This window comes from Pocillopora verrucosa, chromosome 1 (genome assembly GCF_036669915.1).
Source record: "Pocillopora verrucosa isolate sample1 chromosome 1, ASM3666991v2, whole genome shotgun sequence".
Lineage (NCBI taxonomy): Eukaryota > Metazoa > Cnidaria > Anthozoa > Scleractinia > Pocilloporidae > Pocillopora > Pocillopora verrucosa.
In genome coordinates this window covers 25,885,812-25,909,962 of record NC_089312.1, presented here as the reverse complement: position 1 = coordinate 25,909,962, position 24,151 = coordinate 25,885,812, and the positions used below count along the sequence as shown (strand labels likewise).

At 38.4% G+C, this 24,151-nt stretch overlaps 1 protein-coding gene across 1 annotated transcript; it reads right to left on the bottom strand.

Annotated features, from left to right (window-relative positions):
• Positions 1 to 834: 834 nt before the first annotated feature.
• LOC131771687 (ATP-binding cassette sub-family C member 4-like) lies at positions 835 to 9,061 on the bottom strand. Its single transcript, XM_066162318.1, has 8 exons — positions 8,990 to 9,061; positions 8,136 to 8,698; positions 7,137 to 7,519; positions 5,438 to 6,774; positions 4,504 to 5,074; positions 4,003 to 4,139; positions 2,615 to 3,484; positions 835 to 1,169 (listed from the first exon to the last, which is right to left on the bottom strand). The coding sequence occupies exons 2-8, from the start codon at positions 8,673 to 8,675 to the stop codon at positions 835 to 837; spliced, it is 4,173 nt and encodes a 1,390-aa protein (XP_066018415.1). The 5' UTR covers positions 8,676 to 8,698; positions 8,990 to 9,061.
• Positions 9,062 to 24,151: the final 15,090 nt, after the last annotated feature.

Sequence of the window (24,151 nt, the reverse complement as noted above, 5' to 3'; positions counted from 1 at the left end):
TAAAGCCATAGAGGGCTGGAAATGCAACACCCCAGGTTCAAAATTGAATAAATCAGGATAGTCATTCTTAAAAATGAACTCAAATGCTTCATTAGAATCAATTGACACTGAATAACATTAATGTGCAAAATTTCAATAACGCTACTGATAATAATAATTTTCTTTTGGATTAACATGTGACACAGCGAAATCATTCAAACTGCTCTCAAATGGTGCATCACTTCTAAAGACTTTAACACGAACGATAACATCAACAATAGCATGCTAGTTCATCATCAATAGTAGTAAATTTCTTTCCCAAAAAGTCTTAATGGTTACGTACCAATCGATTCCATCCTATTGAGCTTCCAGCCAAGCACTAGCCCACATTGGGCTGGAAATGATTTTCTTCAACTCGATCAATAAACCGCTATAAGGACCATACTTCGACTGCTGATATTTCTTATGTCTAGCAAGTAAAAAGACGCTGATTGATATCAGCGGGCTCATAATGTGACATGTATACTGGTCAGCGGTTTTTTTGGAGCAACAGCTGTCACTAACATATCAATGTGGATGTCCGCCATAACAACAATGCACTGCAGGAGTTAAACGATTGCATAAGAGGCTTATTACATTTAGGACTAAATGTTATTACATTTAGGACTTTATTACATTTAGGACCAAATGTTATTACATTTAGGACTTTATTACATTTAGGACAGTTATTACATTTAGGACTTCAACAGAGGTATCTAGAAAAGGCTGCGGTCGACATCATTGCTTCACATCGGAGGGGACATTCCGCCAATATATCAACAACAACAGTGTCTGGCAAACGTCTCATATAAACGGTCAGAGAGAGAGGTGATGTTGCTGGATATTCAAGTCTGTGAAAGTTGCCTTTTTGACCTGGGGAGCCCTTTCGGCGAGAGCATCTGGATCTACATTGTACATTACGACATATACAAGATCCCGCGGGACGTTAAGCTCGTGGACCTGTCTAAGTTTTTTGTGCAACGCTCGGTAGCCGAAAAGTTTTCCCGGCCCTTCCAATTCTTGCTTTAATGCCTCTTCAACCTCGTCGACCTGAACGGATTGGTCTGTGTATTTGATGCCAGAGTAGTCCAGTCTTCTGTCTGGCGTCCTTAAACTCCACGCATACTCACTAAAATCCCTTGAAACAAAGTCTTAAAGTTCAATTCGACGAAGATTTTGCTTCACATAACCACCTAATGCGTTTTTTAACTCCTTGTCTTCTCCTCGTCTGCTAATCGTTGATTCTAATACGAGCAGTCGCCATTTTAAATAGGAGCACGATTTTACCCGAAAGGCTCTCTGGTCTCTGGCAAAGCTAGGCCAAGAAGATAATTTTTTTCGCTATGGCAATGTTAGGCCATGACCAATTTTTTTCGTTTTAGCTATTTTTTCCCCTATGGCAACGATAGGACATGAAAAATTTTGCTCTGACCTTTTTTAATTCCATTTTAAATTGTTTTTAACAACTTTTCACAGAAAATTAATTATAATTTCGCTCCAATTTTTTTTAGTTCCCGAAATAATTTACTTCGGATTTAAAATTACTTTCATAAAATATTATTTTCAGTAAAAAACAAAAAGGCATAAAACAAAAAAAGAAAACAAAAAAATAAAATAAAAATAAAATATGGATATACAAGAAAATTGTTGAGACATTGGGTTTTTTGTTATGGCAGTCTTACGACACCATGGTTCACCTTTTGACTTGTTAAAGATTTCGTGCGTTTAGAGTATGGATTTGGTTAACATCACAGTACTATGCCTTCTTACGCTCGCTTCAGCCGGTAGAAGAGTAGAAATAAGGGCTGGATTCTAATGTTCAACTTATGCCTATGAAATTTCCGTGCTCTTGGATTATTCCTACCCAATGAAGTGTTCACTAACTTATATAAAAAACATCTATAAAATTGCTTGCTGAATTTTTTTGCACTCCTACACATGGCTCACTAACAAGTACAAAGAACATCATCTTTGCCATTTCGTGATTGTATTATAGTTATATCATTTTTCTTTCCCTAGCATGTCGTCCCTGGAGATAAATAGCAGCGAATCCTGTGGACCTGTGCAACACAGGCTCCCATATTCCCAAGAACTTCTTTTTTGGCCGTAATCTGCTTTCAAAAATGAGATTCAGTCACACCACAACTGTGCTTGATCCTTAAAGTAGTTTATTCTGACGAAATTCGAGGTCGAGATCGTTATCGTAAACTACAGAAAGCCCTACATTATTGTTATGCCCCTAAATTACGATACAGAAAATACTTCAATGAGGATAAAAAAAAGTTCTAAAGGAATATTCCAGCCGCTACTGCAGCTCTCTTGATACTGGTTGACGAGTATACTTAAACAGCGATCTTTCTGATACGAATCAATGTGACAAACAGTGAGGAACACTTCTTTACGGTAAAGTAGCACCAGCCACAAATAATTAAAATACAAAAAACCAGCTGGTAAAGTTCAGTATATTGCGAACAAAACGTGCTGACATAAGATAGCTAATAAAAGAATTACAGAAAGTGGCTGAGAAATAGTTAACAGGCTATTTGAAGTTACGTTGTTTTGGAACTTGCAATTCGCGCCATTTCACGCAACTCACTTTCTTCTGTGTTCACCAAAGTGTCAAATTTGTCGAACTCTGCTACCGTTCCACGTTTGAAAAGTAAAATTTTATCACAGTCTTTGATGGTGTTCAATCGATGGGCTATAGTGATGACCGTAGAGTCTCTCAGTTTTTCACGCACTACGCCCAAGATTGTTTTTTCTGTTTCTGGATCTACATTTGCAGTAGGCTCATCCAAGACGATGATCTTGTTTCGTTGCAACAGCACACGAGCCAAACAAATCAACTGTCGTTCTCCAACACTGATATTTGCACCATTTTCCAACAGTTCGTGATCAAGTTGCCCGTGAAGACTTTTCACTGATTCTTTCAGTTGCACATCTTCTAGAACTTGCCATAAATCTGCATCTGTAAACTGCTCAACAAGATCCAGATTTTTCCTCAGTGATCCATTAAACAGTACTGGACTTTGACCAAGGACGGATATACATCGTCGAGTTTCCTGGAGGTTGATTTCCTTCACTGGAATTCCATCAATGACTATTTCATCACACGATTCAGGCATGCGCATTAGAGCTGCCACAAAGGATGACTTTCCAGCACCAGTACGGCCAGCGACACCGATCTTTGTTCCTCCTTTGATATTGAGTTTGATATTCTTCAACACTTGTGGTCCTCCCGGATAGTATCTCAAGGATACTTCTTTGAATATGATATTTCCTTCATTTGGCCAGTTTTCCAGGGGTCGTCGTTCGATCATGTATCCTGGCTCACATTCAAGCTTGGTATATGTAATAACTCGTTCAACTGACGTCATTAGATTCTCGACCTCTGAGGTTGTTCGGATGGCGTAATGACACCGCGCAAGTCTTTGAACAACGTAAGCCAAGGCAAGTCCAGCAAAAGCTAATTAGACGAAAAATTGAAACTAAAGATTAACCAAAGAAGATTTTAACTGATTTTCCACACTAAATAGTCAAAAAATAGCCTTGCCACGCCCTTGCCATGGAAAGTTAAACAAGGCAATACAGGGGGTTTTCCTGAGAAGATTCATTTATGTGGACTACTGCATAAAGTTGGCATGAGGGAGGCCTGTTTGTTGGGAAAAAGATGCGATTAGAGCAAAAAATGGGTGCGAGGAAATTACACCGATAAGAGTCAATCAGATTGCAAGGATCACCAGTGATTTCAAAAATGGATGTAACAAAGTATTTACTCCACTTAACGACTCGATTGACCACTAGTACTTAAAATTACGCACAATATTAATCCTTGATTTCCCTCATTTCTGAGCGAATGTAATATACTACACCTTCCACTGATCACCTTCAATCTGATAAGACTCTGTAAGTATTTGGGTTTTCTTGCGCCTTCGGTCACTCAATCGAATTAGGGACTGGCTTCTTTTTGTAATACAAACTCACCGGCATCTTGAGACATAATAACAGCTGAGAAAGCCACTGCACCAACAAATAAGGATGCAAGAATTTCAAATCGCACACTGATCCATTTCCCACCGGCCATTACCAAGATGTTTGCTTGATTCAGAACATCATGATGTCTTTAAGAAAGCAAGTGAACAGGACAAAATTAGTGGGTTATTCATTGCTTTCTGATCATTTGAACATATAGGGGATCAGAAACAACGTCTATCTGAGATGACGGTAGGCTCTTTATCAGCTTCTCGTCTCTTCTCGGGGAGGAGCGAAGACCGGACACGAGAGATCGGCGGAAATCGAGCCGAGGATGTCAGGTGCCCGTTTTGTTCTGAGGGAAATACTATTACCTTGCAGTAACTATTTATGGAAATGACGATATGACGTCTTTCTTTTATCTCTATAAATCAAGTAGTTAATGTCTGAGAATCCATTGTACTAAGCCAAGATGCAAGTTGTCTAAAATTAATTAAGACGAGGCAAACCCACCTGTAAAACTGATCCACAAAATCACTTTGTCGCTCTCTGGTCCGAATCGTCTCCAGTCCATCAAGGGTCTCCGAAATGTGAGAGAATACTGGACTACGACTTATGGACGCTAACCTCTTAAGTTCCCTGGATGTCTTCAAATAATACGTGGACAGGTATATTGCAACCGAAATCAACGGTATAAGTATGAAAATAAGCCAAGGATTCATAACAGCTGGGACAATTAGTGATGCAAGCACATTTAAGGTTGAGTCGATCGCTAGTTGAAATTTCCTTGGTAACTGCTCGTCCAACCAGCCGATATCTTTCGAAAATCGATTAAGGATTCTTCCCACGGAATTCGAATCAAAGAATAAAACAGGAGCTTGTAAAGTGCCAACGACCATCTTGTCATGAAGACGCTCAGAGCATCGCAAGAAGCAGGAGAGTAATACATATGTTCTCGTCAATATAAACATGAGGGATACAACAGCAAGACATCCATAGATAACTAAGTTTGATTGATCTTTCTGATCTTGAGGGAGTTGCTTTGTCAAGAACGAGAGCCACACATCGGGAGCAACCAACATCCCTGGGTGGAAAGAGAAAGCAGGCAAAAACTTTTTATGTGTTGATTGTCTTTCGTATAAAACGGAACGAAGATTTTAATTGCTGACTTGATGTACTTTAGATACACACACACTGATACTCGTTAGGAAAGACGAAGAAACTATTTTTGCATCCAATGTATTTCAAATCGGAACAAATTCAACATTTTTTATCCTTGCCGGTAGTTCAATACTAGATGGGAATGTTAAGATTTTCGAGGGATAATTTACGCCCTCTAAGTAAAGCATGCTGCAAATGCAATTCAGTCTTGGATTACTTTGGACTCTAAAATGAAATTTGCGTAATCATGGCAAGCTCCTTTTGAGAGGCTGTTTTTAAGTCTTACCTTGGGCTATTAAAGAGAAAAGGATTATCGCCAAAATCATCCAAGTTGACATTCCGCTTCTGAAATAGTCCCAGTAAAGCTTGGAAGAGATTGCACCGATTTCCCGATCTTCTTGTGGCATCAGAAGACTCCTGGTTTCCTTCGACGGAGATTCCATCCCAGCCAAGCAGGCAGCAGCTCCAACACTTTCATTTTCGTTCTCTCTGACAAACTTCTCACCTGCATTGTCTTTTGAAATCTTCATATAGAGCGGGTCAATAGTTTTATTAAGGATTCCTTTGTCTTGCAGCTCCAGGAAACTCCCTCTTTCCAGCACACGCCCCTTACACAACACGATCACTTCATCAGCGTCTTTCATGTGGTCTTCTTGATGAGAGGTCATCATCCGAGTTTTATCGCTTAATAGTTCTTTGATACACTTTTCAAATATGTGTCGTCCAACTTTGAAGTCCACGGCGCTCAGAGGGTCATCCAAAAGATACACATCTGCATTAGCGTACACTGCGCGTGCTAAACTAACCCTAGCCCGCTGACCTCCGCTCAAAACAACACCCCGTTGGCCGACAAGCGTGTGATCAGTATCAGGAAACTGCTGGAAGTCGTCAGTCAGAGCGCAGGCCTCAATTACTCTGGTGTATTTCGAATCATCGTATGACAAACCAAACAAAATGTTGGCTCGTATGGTTCCAGAGAATACCCAAGCTGTCTGCGGAACATACGCTAAAGATCCTCGGCAGGATACTTCTCCGTGTGTGCATGGAACTTCACTAGCGATCACAGATAGAAGAGTAGATTTCCCACTACCAACTGGCCCGGTAATGACTGTTAAACTACTTGCAGGTGTGCAAAACTCGATATCTTGAAGAATGTAGGAGTCTTGTCGCTCCATTTGCTTGTACGCCAAACTTCTTACACGCAATATCGTTTGATCTTGTGATTCATTCAAGGTGGAAGAACCTCCAATATTTTCCTGGCAATTTACTGAACTCCTCTTTATCTCAGATGAGTTCCTCGCTTCATTATCTGTTTCTTTTCGGCTTGAACGATCACTTGAACTGATTTGCAAATTTTTCAAAAGGAGAAATTCCTCAATTCTGCCAAGCGAGGCGTAAGCTTCGTATCCCTCTAACAAGGCAAACCCGAGGAAAGTGCCGATACCTATCGCGAGCATGTTGTTAAATGAAACCAACACAAAAACGTTGAATGGTGTCAGAGTTTCTTCAGTCAGCACAAGGGTAATGACTGACAACAGTGTTGCAATGATAACAGAAGTGAATCTTAGGGCCAAAACACCTGCGCGTAGAACACACATCTTTCGAATAATGGCAATTTCATCTCTGGAAAAAAGGACAAGTAAAATTGGGATATTTTGACAACGATTTAGTCGATGACATACATACTTAGTGGTCTTAGTGTTCTAGGCGATCTTATTGGTTCAATATATGAAGTTTGTACCATTCAGAAAAAACTACTATCATGCATGATAACTCATTTCGCACGAAATATGGAAATAGTGGGCACAAAATATGGAAATGGTGGGCTGTTAAATAAGAAATAGGCTTGCTTTCATTTGGCCAGAAGTACAATTGGAATCGAGTAAGAACGAAAACAACATTGTTTCATCAATGGGCGTCTTAAACAGCCTGCATGAAACTTGAGTTCTGTATCGAGCAATTAGTTTCATAATATCTTTACATACCTTCGTGGTTTCTTGATTTGTTGGCGGTATTCATCTTCCCACGCATACATTTTAATAGCACGTATCCCTGAGACAACCTGATTCATCAGAGAGATGCGTTGGTCAGAGACCACTGCTGTTTGCAATCGCAGAACTGCGCCCCCTTTGGACAGTAAGACGAAATATGGAAGGAGAAGATACAAAAAGAGTACTCCCATAAGAGACTGCCAGCCAATGTAATACACCATCAAAAACGGAAGAATGAGGAGCTCAATTAATGTAAAGAAACCAAAAAAGATCCACTTGATTGTCTCTCCTTCCAAACGCTGAACATCGTTTGAAACCAGGTCAATCACTTTACCTGTTGTGTACTGTAATAATGTGTCTTTGCTGAGTAAAAGTGTCTGGAAAAGAGGAATAATTTCTTTTTAATAAAACGTGAGCACGGTTATTGAATTTTTAGCCTTCTGATCGGCAAACGCAGTCATGTTGTGAGCTTACACAGTAGCTCCGAGTTCACAGCTTAATTCCGACAAATATGGTCAATTATGTGAAGCAGGGCGTAAAAATTTAAAACACGCATTGAAGGTATTCCATTGTCCTAAATCTTTTTACACGTCCGCGAGAAAACAAGAAGGCACATTTTACATAACAGCCTAGCTCAAATCGATCTGAGTAGCCACTGATCTCTTTCTTTGCTCGCCTCCCCTATGTAAACAGATTAATTTCCACGTGATAACGTCTCAGTTTTGGCTACTTCAGACTGCGCAAAGCTTTGTGAACTTTAAGAACGTCGACTTTCTTTCACAAGTACGAAGTTGTCCATCGTGTTATATTTATTTTTGGAATGGAATTTGCTTTTTTCTATCGGTCGTTGTCAAACCAAAGAAAAGCTTGTTAGTAGTAAGGGCTAATGATCAGTTGTGTGCGTTTTTACGAAAACAATTATCCTATTCAGACCCTCGCCTGACGACTGAATTATTACATCCTCAGTACATTTTATAGAAGTAAGGTACCTACCTTATGATAAACAAGACCATTCAGAGCACTACTCAGGGTTATTCCCATTAATTCACACCTGTACATAAGCGTTTGAGATGAAACTTTCTGCATCAAAGAGCTGATACTCAGAGCCAGCGCACAACCATAGAGAAACATTTTCTGCTGTGGCTCCGTAGACATCAGTGATGAAATTAGATATCCAAGGAGCAAAGGAGAGGGAATACGGAAGAATGAGCGGAAAATACCCATGCAAATGAGGATCATAACTTCCCTAAAGGAGATTGTTCGTGTGACGCTTTTCCAAAGCTTTGGTCGTCCTCGCGGAGTTTCATGGCATTTTCTCTCTTCCTTGCTCCAGTTCTCCTGAAGATTTTCGGTTACGAATGACGTACGATTTTCTTTTGAAAGAGGTAAAAAATCACTTTGCTCCAACGCTCGTTGTTTGCCTGTTTTGAAGACACTGCTCATCCACTGGTAGAGAACATAAGAAACAAAGCCAACCTTCTGCGGAGCCTTTTCGTCGTCTTGCGAGATCTTGTTATACCCGTGCCTTGTCATCTCCAGTTAAGTAAAGCTGCACTCTAAGATAAGAAGGAGAACATGAATTAAGTCAAAACACAGACCATCAACTGTAAGTTCCTCAAATCACAAATATATAGATAACTATTATAGCATAGACATGCAGGAATTGTCTTTTGAGAAATGCATAGAGAAAATAAAATATCAACAGCGATTTTGCTGATAATTTTGCAAATATAGAGAGATGTCTGAACTAAAAGCAGTAAATAATCATGTTACATGTTACCAAGTTATTAGCAGATCTATGGAAAGTTCTATGCACTTCTATTATAACTGAACATCTTACATTTTACCATGTTAATAGAAGATCTTTGGAAATTTCCATGCACATATCTGGATCAATTTAAAATTGATCATCTTTCATTTCGCCGTATTAATAGAAGATCTATGCAAATTTCTATACACATTTCTGCATCAATTATAACATGACGTCTTACATTTTGCCACGTTACTGAAAGACCTATGAAAAATTTGCATGCACATGTCTGGATCAATTATAACTGGGCATTTTACATTTTACACAAGCAGAAAAATAGGTTTTTTTTTCTTCGTAATATTTCTTATATTGCTTAAAATCGTTGTCCCATTTTAATAGGATACATATGTTTTCTTAGGCTTTCTCGCTAAGAAAACTTTAGTTTAATACATGTGTAATACATGTGTAATACAACCAGCATTTAGTGTTATATACATAGCCGGGAAAGTGTAATTCATCATTGCTGATATATTTTGTAAGGTTAAGCTGTGCCATTCATTAAAAATCCATTATCATAATTATCATAATTATTACCACTTTTAATTACACGTCTAATAAATCATGAAGTTGCGTTAATATATGTCCGTGGCCATTGTGGTAATTAATTCTTAACGGCTACTCATAATGGCCTTGTTTAAGAATTGTGAGATTGTTCAAACACACTGAGTCAAAGCTCAATGGATACTAATAGTGGCCTTGTTCAAGAATTGTGAAATTATGGCCTTGTTTAAGAATTATGAAATTATTCAAACACACTGAGTCAAAGCCACATGGTAAATTGCCGACGTACACCAGTTTTTTTTTTATTATTTTGAATATAAAGAGGAGTAAATATGCTCATCTGCCTTTTGTTTGCTACAATATCTTATACTTCGTTTGATGTAAATTTGATGCAGTGAGTTTGTTGTGGTGGCGGATTGACCGTAAACCTTTCATCTTACCGAGAAAGGAACAAAGCACTGTAGAGGAAGCCTAGAGAGCAGACAAGACTGACTTAAGTCAAACCTAGCGGGAAATTATGCAAGCTCGTATGACAGTAGCGCGTGGTTTTTTTTCAAATTTGAATGTTAAGCGAGTCGCATTAGGAGTGTTATTTTGGTCAGAGAAACAAAGGCACGAAATACTTAGCTTTTCATAAAGACGCGAACTAGATTGAAAATATACAGACGTGTAATTTTACGCTTTGTTAATTGAGTGATTAGTAGGAAAGTGTGTGAAGTTTTGAATTGTGAATTAGTCGTTGATTTTTTACTTCAGCTTTTGTCATGGACTGATATAGCGCGAAAGTGTCAGGGTATGTCGAAGAGTTTAACCCCTTTCCTTCTTGCCCACACAAATTTGCTCTACGTCACCGGGTAAGTAAGTATTGTTAGGAAAAACTTCCTGTATTGCATCTGAAAAACTACTCAGTCCACAAAAAACTAGAACATTTAGAGTTATGTTAGTTGTTGATTTTAGCCTGATCAGGACCCTTGATTCAATTTTGAGTTTTAATCAATTATTCAGAAAGTTGAATTATATAATAACAAGCCTGAGGAAGCAAAGTCCAACCAAAAAATCTCCTCCTTACAAAGTATTTTCTTTGCACTTCCCATAAAGGAAAAGAAGATATTCTCCGTGGGATGCGATTATTCTAGTTGAGGTCACCTGCGTTCCTTCATGTGATAGCAATCACTATATTTGAACGATATAGCGAAGCCCTGTCCCGACTGTGTTCGGCAACTTATGAGCAACGTTTGGTGTTTGGAACAACTCTTTGCGGTCCTAGCAACCTTATGCATTTTTTGCCTTTCTGAACAATTTCTTAGCAACTGTCTCCGTTAAATTACTTTCCATGAACGGAAATAGATGGATAGAAGCCGCCTTTATCTACAAACAACTCTTTACAGCTAAATTTATTATTGCGAATAACGAAAAATAAAGAGCACATTCGGGACAGGCCTAGTACAGTGTCCTCGGAGGAAGTCCACTATTCTTATTTCTTTTTGGGAGCCACAGATTTTCAAGCTTGATAAATATTAAGAACAAGGCAGACGAGCTGTCATTCAATTGGAACTGTTGGGCTAGTGTTCTTTCGTAATGCAAGTGAAAAAACAACTCGGTCCACCAAAACTCGAACATGTACACAATAATACTGGTTGTTGATTTTAATTTAATTAATTTTGAGTTTTACAGAACGTGTTCTGAAATGGTTTTTAAAAAAATCTCGATGTTCAAAACTAATATGTCATTGTTTTCTCCAAACTACCTCCCACATCCTCTTATAACGCTTAAAACCCTTTTTTATCAAAAGACATATTAAATAGCGCTTTGCAAACATACGTAAGAACCCCATCCATGGTGTGAATTTTATAAAATTCGATTGCCATTAATCCTGCCTCAAATCCAAGGAAGTCTGTTGTTAATGGTGAACAACTTCCGCTTATTGTTTTTTCGGCTGTTTGTGGAAGCTTTCACGGACAATTGATAGATATCCTAGTATTAGATAGAACTTTCCTTTTATGCCTTTAAGCCTATCTTAGTGAGACCATTCCCCCGAAAAGTCTCCTCTCTACTGAACTAGACCAAAATCGAGCACATTTACGGGAAAATGCTGAAAATGATCTATACCCGAGGTTTGAAATTTATTTTCCCGTCTGCGCGTTCATATCATGGCACCTTCACATAACCAAACAAAGCCAATAAAATGTCACAGTGAATGCGATATCCTCTCATTTCTCGCCATTTTGAGAACTTTTTTAAATGTTTTGAACACATTCTCGTGGTCATATGTCAAACCGTGTTGTTATATTGCAAGAAGCATCTTAGAGTAGCTAGTCAGTCAAGTTCACATGTTCGAGTTTTCCGGATTCACCTCATGACGGTGAATGTTGTGGCAGAAGTTGCACAAGACATACAGGGTGACAATCATCACGCAAAATCTCTATTCACTTGAAAAACGTTGCCATTCACGTCAATACCTTGATTTTGAACAATTGCGTGCATTTACCTAAGCTTCACTTACATTGATTGACATCAATCTCCGGCGAGTTTCTGTGGTAAGCTGATGGGGAAGAATGCCTTTGTGAAATTCACCACCTCTTCAAATTCCTGAATGTTCCAATTTTGATGTCCTATTATATATATCTTCCATTACAGGCGAGTAAATGGCAAGTTTTGCTTGGAGCAAAAACATGTTAAGACCCTCCATTTGGAAAGATTAGTCTCCATGAGATACGATTACTCTATAGTGGAGGTCACCTGCATTCGCTCACGTGAGAGCCATCACGTAAGTGCACTTTATCCGAGCAGTTAATCAAACCCGGAGAAAGTTTGCGCGTTATTTGTACCCTTTTTCGAGCAGCTGGATGATAAAATGAGGTACTCTAATAGTCGTAAAACTGATAGTCATGTAAAGAAAGGTAATCGGTGTTGCTTTAGTTACTAAGATATGCTGGAAGGTAGAGAAAGCTAGTTTTATCTGTTACTAAGATATCTCGTGAGAAGTAATATACATCAGTTTCCGAAACTTCCGAAATAACAATTATTAGTAGTTACTCACCCATCAATAACAGACAGACTTCACTGGAATTTAGGCAGGATTTATGGAGATCAAATTTTACAAAATTCAGATCACAAATGAGGTTTTAAGTATATTTGCGTTTTCAAAGAAGTTTGCAAACCGCTTTTTAACTTGTACTTAGCTAAAAACTGTTTTTTGACCGTTATTACAGGATGTGGGTTGTTTTTTGGAGCTTCCTTAGGGAAGACCATTTCCCCGTTGACTTAATCATAACTGATAACGAGGAAAACGGAATATTTCTTATGATTAAGTATCAGTATCAATGTTGATCAGCACGGAAAGCGGCTGTTGTAGCAGATGGAGTTTCCCTTAATACTTTTCTCGCGCTTAATGAGATATTTACCTCATCGTAGTTAATGGGAAAGAATGATATAGATCTTTCTGTCCTTTATGATTACGATCTCGACTTCGACCTTTGAATCAACTATAGTTGTGGTGTGACTGAATATCGCTTTTGAAAGCAGATCACAGCCGAAAAGTAAGTTCTCGGTAATAGTGGAGCTTGTGTTGCACAAGTCCACAAGATTCGCTGCTATTTATTTCCAGGGAGGACATGCCAGGAGGATAGAGAATTCTATAATTTTAATCTAATCACCACATGACAAAGTTAATGTTCGTTCTAACTGTAAGTGGACCATGTTATGTGTAGAAGTATAAAAAAGCGAAAACTCCTTCCAATGCAAATTTCCCCAAATATTCCTCGTCGTTGGCCAAAGCAGGCGTAGGAAGGCATAATAACTTGAAAATTTCTTTTGAAATCAAAGTGAGCAACTCTTCTTTTTTCTCGTTCTTATGGTGTCACTTGATCGTAGTCAGAGTGTGACGATAAAAAGGCCTATGTTATAAATGCAATTGGTGAAACGGCTTATCAATATTCAATTGTATATGTGAGTTTTGAGTCGATTTGTATCCATCGAAAATTGTCAACATATACAAACCAGAGATGATTATTTTGAGTTTCCTTCTATCGTTTGAGTCACAAATAAAATGAATGTCATTAGACTGTTTCACATTGATGCTGTGATTTACTGATGTATTATCATAAAATTCCATCTGTTGTGTATTATTATGAGCCATTTTTCCTTTATAGTAAAGTCTTGTCTGTGAACATATGAAAATTTTATATGTGAACTGCGGATAAAGAATTAAATATAAAACCGATTTGCGCGGTAAGCAGAAAGTAGTGAAAATAAGGCCTGAAAAAAAGATACGATTTTAATATATTCACAGTCATCTATTCATCACTTCACGGGTTTCTTTGGAACCAACGTAATGACCAGCTCCTAATTGGTATCACAGAGGTCATAGGTTCAAATCTCGTACGGCCTGACTTTTTTTTAGGGCTTATTTTCACTTCTCAGTTTTTTTTGTCAGATTTGTCATCTAAGAGTATCAACATTTGATTTCATGTATAAGTCTGTTTTATGAGGTTTCTCAACGAAGAGAGTGTGAATGTCTGATTTCGTATACACATCTGTATTATAAACTTTTTTGTCGATCGGGAAGAGTGTCCACGTCAGATTTTGAGTATATGTGTCTGTCTCAATTTTCATTAAATATTCCCATCTACAATGACGTTACATTAAACAAATTTCAATATTGTTGTGGTCGAATAATCAAGACCATCCAATAGAATTATGTTAACTGTTGGCGAAATTCCAATTCTTACCGATTCATCAACGTTGAAATATACTATAAACGAAATGCCAATGTCAATCCATTTGTTTTTCAATATTCAATCTGACTTAACAGACCCATAAAGTAAGGTTGAAGCACTTGATTTATCTGTTTTCAGACCGTCATTATAGGGGATCAAGTTCCATCATGCTATGTTTAACGGTCAAAACTTCATGAAATGAATCCCATCCAAAATCGCCATCATTAGACACAATAACACGATCTGTACAATCCTGTGTTCCAGTGTTGAAAAGCTTCACAGCAAATTGGTTAGTTTTTATTTTATTGATTGAATAATATATACTCATCGGAGTTAATTTATTATTAAGATAAATAGCGAAATCAGTTTCTTGGTGTTTTTTTGTAACCGTGGGTATTATCATTTAATTAAAATATAAAAACCAGCTGAGAGTCTTCCCCGTAATAAATAAAGTTCGGTATATAGTGAACAAAGTGTGCTTACAAAAGATAGCTAACAAAGGAATTACAGAAGATTTGAAGTTACGTTGTTTTGGAACTTACAATTCGCGCCATTTCACCCAACTCATATTCCTCTGTGTTCACCAAAGTGTCAAATTTCTCGAACTCTGCTACCGTTCCATGTTTCAAAAGTAAAATTTTATCACAGTCTTTGATGGTGTTCAATCGATGAGCTGCAGTCATGACCGTAGAGTCTCTCAGTTTTTCACGCACTACGCCCAAGATTGTTTTCTCTCTTTCTGGATCTACATTTGCAGTGGGCTCATCCAAGGCGATGATCTTGTTTCGTTGCAACAGCACACGAGCCAAACAAATCAACTGTCGTTCTCCAACACTGATATTTGCACCATTTTCCAACAGTTCATGATCAAGTTGCCCGTGAAGACTTTTCACTGATTCTTTAAGTTGCACATCTTCTAGAACTTGCCATAAATTTGCATCGGTAAACTGCTTAGGTCAAGATCGAGATTTTTCCTCAGTGATCCACTGAACAGTACTGGACTTTGGCCAAGAACAAATATACATCGTCGAGTTTCCTGGAGGTTTATTGCCTTTATTGGAATACCATCAATGATTACTTCACCACACGATTCAGGCATGGGCATTAGAGCTGCCACAAAAAATGACTTTCCAGCACCTGTCCGGCCAGCAACACCGATCTTTGCTACTCCTTTGATATTGAGTTTGATATTCTTCAACACTTGCGGTCCTCCCGGATAGTGTCTCAATTATACTTCTTTGAATATGATATTTCTTTTATTTGGCCAGTTTTCCGGGGATCGTCGTTTTATCATATATCCATGCTCACACTCAAGCTTGGTATAAGTAAAAACTCGTTCAACTGACGTCATTAGATCCTCAACCTCTGAGGTTGTTCGGATGGCGTAATGACACAGCCCAAGTCTTTTGACAACGTAAGCGAAGGCAAGTCCAGCAAAAGCTAATTAGACGAAAAATTGAAACAATGAATCAAGCAAATAAGATTTTAACTGATTTTTGACACTGAACAGTCAAGAAAGTAATCCTGTTACGCCCTTGCGGTGGGAAGTAAAACAAGGCAATACAGGGGTTTTACCTGAGAAGATTCATTTGTGCGGACTATTGCAATTGCATGCAACTGGCATGATGAAGACCTGTTTGTTGGGGAAAAGATGCGATGTGGAGCCCAAAAAGGTGCGATAAAATCGCACCGATAAGAGCCAATCAAATTGCAAAGATCACCAATGATTTAAAAAATGGATGTAACAAGTACTTACTCCACTTTGCGACTCGATTGACCACTAGTACTTAGGATTATGCACAATATTAATCCCTGATTTTCCTCAGTTCTAAAGAGTGCATTATACTATGCCTTTAACTGATCACCTTAATTCTGATGATCACTAAATCGAATTAGGGATTGTTTTTTTTTTTAATACATACTCACCGGCTTCTTGAGACATAATAACAGCTGAAAAAGCCACTGCACTAACAAATAGTGATGCAAGAATTTCAAATCGCACACTGATCCATTTCCCACCGGCCATTACCAAGATGTTTGCTTGATTCAGAACATCATGGTGTCTTTAAGAAAGCAAGAGAATAGGACAAAATTACTGGATTATTCACTGCTTTTTGATAATTTGAACTTGCAGGGCATTTGGAAAAAACTTCTGTTTGAGTTGACGGTAGGCTCTTTACCAGCTTCTCGTCTCTTTTTGGAAGGAGCGAGAATCAGACACAAGAGATCGGCGGTAGTCGAGCCTAAGATGTCGGGTACCCGTTTTGTTCTGAGGGAAATACATTACTTTGCAGTAACTATTTATGGAAATGACGATATGACGTCTTTCTTTTATTTCTACAAATTAAGTAGTTCATTTCTGAAAATCCATTGAACTAAATCAAGATGCAAGTCGGATAAAATTAAGACGAGGCAAACCCACCTGTAAAACTGATCCACAAAATCACTTTGTCACCCTCTGGTTCGAATCGTTTCCAGTCCATCAAGGGTCTCCGAAATGTGAGAGAACACTGGACTACGACTTATGGACGCTAACCTCTTAAGTTCCTGGGATGTCTTAAAATAATACGTGGACAGGTGTATAGCAACCACAATCAATGGTATAAGTATGAAAATAAGCCAAGGATTAATAACAGCCGTGACAATTAGTGGTGCAAGCACATTTAAGGTTGAGTCGATCGCTAGTTGAAACGTCCTCGGTAACTGCTCGTCCAACTGACCAATATCTTTGGAAAATCGATTAAGGATTCTTCCCACGGAATTTTAATCAAAGAATAAAAAAGGAGCTTATAAGGTAGCAACGACCATCTTGTCATGAAGACGCTTAGAGCATCGCAAAAAGCAGGAGAGTAATACATATGTTCTTGTCAATATGAACAGGAGGGATACAACAGCAAGACATCCATAGATAACTAAGTTTGATTGATCTTTCTGATCTTGAGGGAGTTGCTTTGTCATGAACGAGAGCCACACGCCGGGAGCAACCAACATCCCTGGGTGGAAAGGGAAAGCAAAGTAAGTAAAGGCAAAAAGTTTCCATGTGCTGATTCTCAATCGTATCAAAAGGAACGAAGATTTTGATTGCTTACTTGATGTACCTTTGAGACACACGCACACTGACACTCGATAGGAAAGATGAAGAAACAATTTTTGCATCCAATTTATTTCAAATCGGAACAAATTCAATATTTTTTTATCCTTGTTGGTAGGTCAATATTAGATGGGAATGTTGAAATTTTCACCCTCTGCCCGCTTGTACAGCTGTTTCATTTAGAGATCAGAAATATTTTTCTCTAATAATCAGAGGGTCTCCATGGGATAGGGACCTCTACGGCCAATAGTTAGAATATTACGGCAACATGACACAAAATGACACATTGGAAAAAGGAAAGATTTTTACCTCTAAAGGCTCAAATTTGTCAAGTTTTTCGCCTAACAGCATTTTCTGGCCGTTTTACGGCTAACAATTAACCCCATTTAAGCCCTCTTATTACAGAGAGAAGTAAAGAAGGCTGCAAATGCAATGTAGTCTTGGATTACTTTTGACTCTAAAATGATATTTGTGCTATCATGGCAAACTCTTTCTGAGAGGCCGTTTTTAAGGCTTATCTTGGGCTGTTACGGAGAAAAGGATTATTGCCAAAATCATTCAAGAAGACATTCCGCTTCTTAAATAACTCCAGTAAAGCTTGGAAGAAATTACTCCGATTTCCCAATCTTCTTTTGGCATCAGAAGACTCCTGGTTTATTTCGACGGAAATTCCATCCCAGCGAAGCAAGGAGCAGCTCCAACACTTCCATTTTCTTCCTCTCTTACAAACTTCTCATTTGTATTGTGTTTTGAAATCTTCTTGTAGAGCGGGTCAATAGTGTTACTAAGGATTCCTTTGTCTTGCAACTCAAGAAAACTTCCTCCTTCCAGCACACGCCCCTTACACAACACAATCACTTCATCAGCGTCTTTCATGTGGTCTTCTTGATGAGAGGTCATCATCCGAGTTTTATTGCGTAATAGTTGTTTGATACACTTTTCAAATATATGTTGTCCAACTCTGAAGTCCACGGCGCTCAGAGTATCATCCAAAAGATACACATCTGCATAACCGTACACTGCGCGTGCTAGGCTAATCCTTGTCCGCTGGCCTCCACTTAAAACAACACCGCGTTGGCCGACAAGTGTTTGATCAGTATTAGGAAACTTCTGGATGTCGTCAGTCAGAGCGCAGGCCTCAATTACTCTGGTGTATTTTGAATCATCATATGACAAACCAAACAAAATGTTGGCTCGTATGGTTCCAGAGAATACCCAAGCCGTCTGCGGAACATACGTTTAAGTTTCTCGGCAGGATACTTCTCCGTGTGTGCATAGAATTTCACCAGCGATCACAAAAAGAAGAGTGGATTTCCCACTACCAACTGGCCCGGTAATGACTGTTAAACTACTTGTAGGTGTGCAAAACTCGATATCTTGAAGAATGTAGGAGTCTTGTTGATCCATTTGCTTGTGCGCCACTGGGAATCTACTGAACTCCCCTTCATCACAAATGGGTTTTGATCAAACAAAGTTTCTTTTTGGCTTGAACGATCGCTTGAAGTGACTCGCAAATTCTTCAAAAGGAGAAATTCTTGAAGTCTAGCAAGCGATGCATAAGCTTCGTATCCCTCTAACAAGGCAAACCCAAGGTAAGTGCAGAGCATGTTGTTGAATGAAATCAACACAAAAACGTTGAATGGTGTCAGAGTCTCTTCAGTCAACAAAAGGGTTATGACCGAGAACAGTGTTGCAATGGTGATTGAAGTGAATCTTAGGGCCAAAACACCCGCGCGAAGTGCGCACATCTTTCGAATGATGGTAATTTTATCTCTAGAAAAAAAGGGAAGTAAAAATGGGATATTTCGACAACGGTTTGGTCTATGACATATGTACTTAATGGTCTTGGTTTTCGAGGCGATCTTATTGGTTCAATATATATATGGAATGTTAGTCATCTAAAGTAATTAAGATCATGCATAATAACTCATTTCGCACGAAATATGGAAACAGTGGGCTGTTAAATAAGAAATAGGCTTGATTGCATTTGGCCAAAAGTAAAATTGGAATCGAGTAAGAACAAGAATAACATTACTTCATTTAAGAGCGCATTAAATAGCCTGCATGAAACTTAGGTTTAACACAGAACTATCAGTTTCATAATATCTTTACACACCTTCGTGGTTTCTTGATTTGCTGCTGGTATTCATCTTCCCACGCATGCATTTTGATGGTGCGTATCCCTAAAACAACCCGATTCATTAGAGGGAGCGTTGGTCAGAGACCGCTGCCGTACGCAAGTGCAGAATAGTACCCCCTTTGGATAATAAGACGAAATACGGAAGGAGAAGATACAAAAAAGTACTCCCATGAGAGACTGCCAGCCAATGAAATACACCATTAAAAACGAGATAAAGAGGAGCTCAGTTAATGTAAAGAAACCAAAAAAGATCCACTTGATAGTCTCTCCTTCCAATCGCTGAACATCGTTTGAAACCAGGTCAACCACTTTACCTGTCGTGTACTGGAACAATCCGTCTTTGCTGAGTAAAAGTGTCTGGAAAAGAGGAACAATTTCTTTTTAGTAAAAACTGGAGCACGATTATTGAATTTCTAGCCTTCTGATTGGCAAAACGCAGTCATGTTGTGAGCTTATATAGTAGCTCCGAGTTTACAGCTTCATTCCGACACATACGGTCAATCATGCGAGCGAGACGTGCAACAATGGCGTAAAAAGGTCGATTCGCCTCAGAGCTTACAACTGAAGAAATATTAGAACTAATTAAGACTATAACAAAATTGTCCAACGTAATTGGTTATCACCAGCCCGATTTGAGCACTAATAGGACAGTGTACGCGTCATGCTTGTAATTGGACAGTGTAATAGGACAGTTCAAGGGAGATGCAACAAGTGATGCCTGTGTAAGTGGACAAAACGCGTTGCGTGCACGCGTTGTTGTCTTGCATGTCGCCGAGTTAACTGTTGTTAACGTATAACCGATATGTAGTTTCTTTCTCAAACTTTGTCATAGTTTTGATTGATTGGTGACAGGACTTCGTGTCGTCTAATTCCGTTTGAAATCATACTCGTGATTAACAAATCGGATTCCCGCCTCGCGGTCTTCCGATTTTGTTAATCACTCGCACGATTATAGACCGATCGGCCTCTACTCTTTCCTGTCACCATTGTTAATAGAAAATGCGACTCCCATATCCCCCCGAAAACCCACCTGATTCGGGACACTGACCTTTCTGAGTAGCTCTGAGAAAAGTCTCTGTGGGGACAAATTCAAAACACCCACTGAAGATATCTAATTGCCCTAAATCTTTTTACACGTCCGTGAGAGAACAAGACGGCACATTTTACAAAACAGCCTCGCTCAAACCGATCTTAGCAGCCACTGATCTCTTTCTTCGCTCGCCTCCTTTATGTAAAAAGTTTAATATATACGTGGAAACGTTTCAGTTTTGGCTACTTCAGACTGAATGTCGACTTCTACTTACCAGCATGAAGTTGTTCATCGTGTTATGTTTATTTTTGGAATGGAATTTGCCTTTTTCTTTCGGTCGTTGTCAAACCAAACAAAAGCTGGCTCGTAGTAAGGGCTAATCCTCAGTTGTGTGTGCGTTTTTACGTAAACAATGATTCTATTCAGACCTTGGCTTCTCGACTGAATTATCACGTCCTCTATAATTCACAGAAGCAAATGTATCTACCTTATAAACTAGACCATTCAAAGCACTACTCAGGGTTATTCCCAATAATTCACATCTGTACATAAGCGTTTGAGATGACAGTTTCTCCATCAAAGCGCTGAAACCAAGAACCAGCGCACAGCCATAGAGAAACATTTTCTGCCGTGACTCAGTAGACATCAGCGATGAAATTAGATATCCAAGGAGCAGAGGTTGAGGAATACGGAGGAATGAGCGAAAAATACCCATTCAAATAAGGATCATTACCTCCCTAAAAGAGATTGTTCTTATGACGCTTTTCCAAAGCTTTGGTTGTTCTCGCGGAGTTTCATGGCATTTTCTCTCTTCCTTCCTCCGGTTCTCCTGAAGATTTTCGGTTACGAATGAAGAACGGTAAAAAATCACTTTGCTCCAACGCTCGATGTTTGCCTGTCTTGAAGACACTGCTCATCCATTGGAAGAGAACATAAGAAAGAAAGCCAAATTTTTGCAGAGCCTTTTCGTCCTCTTGTGGGATCTTGTCATACCCGTGCCTTGTCATCTCCTGTTAAAAAAAGCTAACACTGCACTCCAACATAGGAAGGACAACATGAATTAAGCCAGAACACAGACCGTCAACTGTAAGTTCCTTGAATCACAAATACAAAGGTGAAAAAGGGTTTTGTGAAAGTTACCACGAGATGATTATACTTGCAGTTAAAGTGCATAATTTTTTTAAGCTAGTGCAGATTTTCTGAAGTAAAGAAAATTTGGTTAAAAACCACAATCTGAGAGATGCTTCTTTGCCACTTCATTGTATGTTGGGTAACATGTACTCTACACTATATATTCTTGACCAGAACACTTAACAATATGGAAGAAAAGAAAGTTTAATAGTCAATAAAAACCGCTCCACAGTTGAACTGATTCCAGCAACTTTTTCAATATAGGTAGGAATTCATTTTTAAGAAATATATAGAGAAATATATACATGCTTTAGATATGCTAAACAAAATATAAACATTTGACAACGATTTTGCAGAGAATTTTACAAATATGTCTGCAGAATTTCCATAAAGATATCTAAACCAAAAGCGGTAAATTATCATGTCACATTTTACCAAGTTACTAGCAGATCTATGGAAAATTCCATGCACATGTCTGGATCGATTATAACTGAACGTCTTATATTTTGCCATGTTAATAGAAGATCTATGGAAATTTCAATACACATGTCTGGATCGATTATAACTGAACATCTTACATTTTACCATGTTAATTGTTAATAGAAGATCTATGGAAATTTCAATACACGTCTGGATCGATTATAACTGAAAATCTCACATGTTGCCAAGTTACTGGAACCTATGGGAATTTATTTGCATATGTCTGACTAACTGTAGCTGAACATCTTATATTTTACCATGTTAATGGAAGATCTCTGGAAATTTCCATGCACACGTCTGGATTAATTATAACCGAACATCTTACATTTTGCCATGTTACTGGAAGATCTACGCAAATTTCCACGCCCTTGTCTGGATCAAACATGATCAAGCATCTTACATCAAACCATGCACATTACTAGACATTTGTGGATCTATGGAAATTTCTTGATACGTCTGGATTAATCTTGACTTAATGAACATTTTGAGTCCATTTTAAGTATGTTTAGACCAAAACGATTGAATACAGGTATGTTACATTTTGTTATCTCAGTAGTTATAAACATGTCCAAAAATTAAAGAAGATGTCTTTCTTAAGACCTTCGGATTCCGCGCTCCGATGCTCTACCACTGGGCCACAGAGACTCCACGGTGAGCGAGTTCTATTACGAAGTTCATATGACACGCGTCCTGCATACTGCTAGGATCAGCAACGTCTATAGCGTAATGTTTGTAGATATAAATTAGAGAGATGGTAAGTTTTTAGTTTGGTAAAGAAATAAGGAGAGATTTTTTTCGTCTTGTCACGACCGTGGGACATATTTCCAGGTAACCGTTTTGATTAGGAATGTTTGATACTGTTTTGTTTACGTGAATGGGCATTAGATGTACATGGAAAATTCCATGGAACTGTTTCGGCCAAGAGCGTTTTAAAAGATTTTTTATGCGTGAATGGGTATTATGCATGGAAATTTCTATGTACCCGTTTAATTTGTTCAATAATGATTGATATTGTTTCGTGTGCGCGAGAGCGGTGAGTATTACATGAAAATTTCCATGGATCTTTCTGGTGTGGCACTATCATATTGAGATCGTAAATACTGCTGACAAGTTTTCTTCTCTAAAAAAATCCATCGACTTTTCCATGGCTTAGTTGATCATTTGAGAGATATGTGCTGCTGTTTGTACAAGTTATCGTAACATTAGACTGAGTGTCGTTCACCACCGAGAACCAGAAAAGTAGACGCTACCATGCTGGTTTTTTTAATGTTAAGCAGCAGGTTGAAAGAAAGCGATAAAAATGTTTTGAAGTAAGCTGAGATAAACATTTTTTCGCTTTTACCTTATCAATTATACCACGGCAAAGTTTGACTTTTCCAGATTTCTTAATTTAGAAAATCTGTACTTAAAAATTTACTAGTGGCAAACTTTTTGTCATACTCTTAAATAGAAAACTATTCCATGTAATCGTTGCCGTAATCTCAACTGATCAGTGGGAAATACAATTTGAAAAAGCACTTTAAGATTTACCCTCTTTTATTATGACATAGAAGTTTTGAGAATCGCGATAAAGATGATTTTTTAACACGCTCTGTAAACTCAAACTGAATAAAATAGTGATATCTTAGGCTAAAATCACTTTAACCTTTTACAAAAAAAATGTCAAATCCTTAAAGGATGAAAACCTTTTGTGCTTTTGTCAAATGTCCCTATTTTTCTGGGGATATTGATTTTCTTCCGTTTCTCAGCCAAAGGAAACCAGTTAATTTTTCTATCTTAATTGCAGCCAAACAGTAACAAAGAAAGGACGCCAAGTCCATTTCTGTAAACTTCGCTGTATTCCTTCCGCTTTAAATGTCGCATTATACTACTACATCTTATACAATATACTACTTTTATTTGATGTAAATTTCATGCAGTTAGTTTGCCATTTTACCCAGAAAGGAACAAAGCACTGAAAAGGAAGCCTAGAAACGGATAAGACTGACTAGGGCCGAATCCAGAGGGAACTTATGCCAGCTCGTATGACAGTAGCGCGAGGGTGTTTAAAATCTTGCTTGTTAATTAAGTTACTGTGGGAGCGTTATTTTGGTTCGAGCGACAAAAGC